Genomic DNA, 1,882 nt, shown 5'->3' on the forward strand with positions numbered 1-1,882 from the left:
GGTCGGTGGCCAAGTAGTTCGGTTCGGCCAACGGTAGTCCCTTGAGGTGTGGCCAGCTCTTGCGGTGTTTCGTCGTGGAGCCTTGATATGATGAGAGACGGGGAAGCACAAAGGCAACGACGGAGAACTTTGCTCCAGTCACCTTTGACATTAGATCCAGTGCTACTTTGCCGCGCGTTGTACCGTGGACAGTGACCCGCCGATCCCGAAAATCGTCACCGCGGAGTGGGTTCGTTGGAGACGTTGCACCAGCGCCTCGGTGACCACGGATACCTCTGATCCTTGGTCTATCAAAACGCGAACGGAATGAGGCTCTCCGTAGCGGTCGGCGACGAGGACTCGCGCGGTCGCGAGAAGAATAGCCTTGCGGTCATCGGCCCTGTTGACTGCGGAAAGCGAGGTCGCGTCGGTGGGCTTCGGAGTGACGTACGCGTCATGCAGCATGGAATGATGCCGCGCCTTGCACGACCAACTGCAACTTCGTTGACTGACACCTTGCTACTGGGTGATTGCCGAGGCAGTTGAAGCACAAGCAATGCAATTCGATGAAAGATCGACGCTCGTTTACTGGCTTCGCTTTAAACAGCCCGCAAGCCATGATCAAATGCCGCTCTTTGCACATCGCGCACTGTGCAGCATTGAACTCGTGTTTGGTGAAGTACGATTTAGCGGAACGCGATACACCCCGGAGGTTTTTGCGGTGCTCGTTTTCTTTGCTGCTTTCAACGTGAGCATGCGCTTAGTGATGAACTCGAGCAGAACGTCGTGATTCGGTGGATTTGACGAGTCGCAGGTTGAGGCCTCCCATTCCAAGCGCGTGCGAGAATCGAACAACTGAACGACCAAAAAATTAAAAAGATCCATGCCGTGTGAGTTGATTGGCCGCGCGATGCTCTCCTGCGCGTTCACGGCGGTCGTCACGGCGTGATAGATTCGGCTGAGTTCTTCCGCGGTCTCTCCCTTTATTTTATTTACAGCGGTAAAAGCGGCGAAGTTGGAGCGTATTAGCTCTTTCTTATTTTCAAAGTGCTTTTTTAAGAGTGCCCATGCTCGGTCATAATTTTCGCCAGTGACTGATAATGGCCAAATTAATCTTTCAGCGGGCCCTTGGAGACACGACCGAAGGTAGTGCAATCGCTCAATTTTTGAGATTGCGGAGTTGTCGCCGATCACGGAGAGAAATAGATCGCGGAACGAAGGCCAATCCTCAAACGAGCCCGAAAATTGCGGCAATTTGATAAGAGGTAACGCGGTTTTCATCGAATGGTCTCCGGTTTGCTGCTCGTTTGACGCAGTCGAAGTTGACGGAGCAGTCTTGTAACGATCGGCGTATGCGGAGAGCGTACTACGTTGTTGCACGTACGTATTTTCGACGGTGTCAAAAAATTCAGTAGCGTACTCACTCTTGTTATATTTTTCCTTGTAGCAGGAGCGGATACTCTCGTGCTGCATTTGGAATTTTGCCCACAGTTGATCCAGGATCTCGATTCTGGTTTCGATCGCGCTGGGATTGATGCCGCTTGCGCCCAGTTTCTTCAGATTGTCCACGGATCGGGACATGCGACCGTGAATGTCACGCTGAGCGCTTATCAAGGTGGCCAAGTCTACGCTCATGATGACTTCTCTTTTTTCAGGTGGTCACAGAAATTCATTGGAAATCACTCCCGAACGAGCGGATGCCGGCGGAAATCCGATTCGAAGGACCAGAAAATGTTCGAGAGCGACCCAAAAATTAGAGCGCGACGAAACGCAAGGATTTGCAGAACGATTTGGCGTCACAAAAAAGCACTCACGAATTTTAAGTTTTTGTCTTTAATGATTAAATAAACAATAATGTCAATTCACGTAAATAACGCAACAGTTTTAAACAGTAATAAACACA

At 50.6% G+C, this 1,882-nt stretch overlaps 1 protein-coding gene across 1 annotated transcript; it reads right to left on the reverse strand.

Moving 5' to 3' along the window:
- Nucleotides 1-600: 600 nt before the first annotated feature.
- LOC115246151 lies at nucleotides 601-1,614 on the reverse strand. The gene has a single exon (XM_029824803.1). It carries the CDS (start codon nucleotides 1,612-1,614, stop codon nucleotides 601-603), a length of 1,014 nt encoding a protein of 337 aa, XP_029680663.1.
- Between the last annotated feature and the right edge of the window lie 268 nt (nucleotides 1,615-1,882).

Source organism: Formica exsecta, unplaced genomic scaffold (genome assembly GCF_003651465.1).
Source record: "Formica exsecta isolate Colony F162 unplaced genomic scaffold, ASM365146v1 scaffold100, whole genome shotgun sequence".
Taxonomy (NCBI): Eukaryota; Metazoa; Arthropoda; class Insecta; order Hymenoptera; family Formicidae; genus Formica; species Formica exsecta.

Excerpts from the sequence above, each read along its gene's own strand:
- LOC115246151 (XM_029824803.1), bottom strand. The coding sequence starts at position 1,614 with ATGAGCGTAGACTTGGCCACCTTGATAAGCGCTCAGCGTGACATTCAC.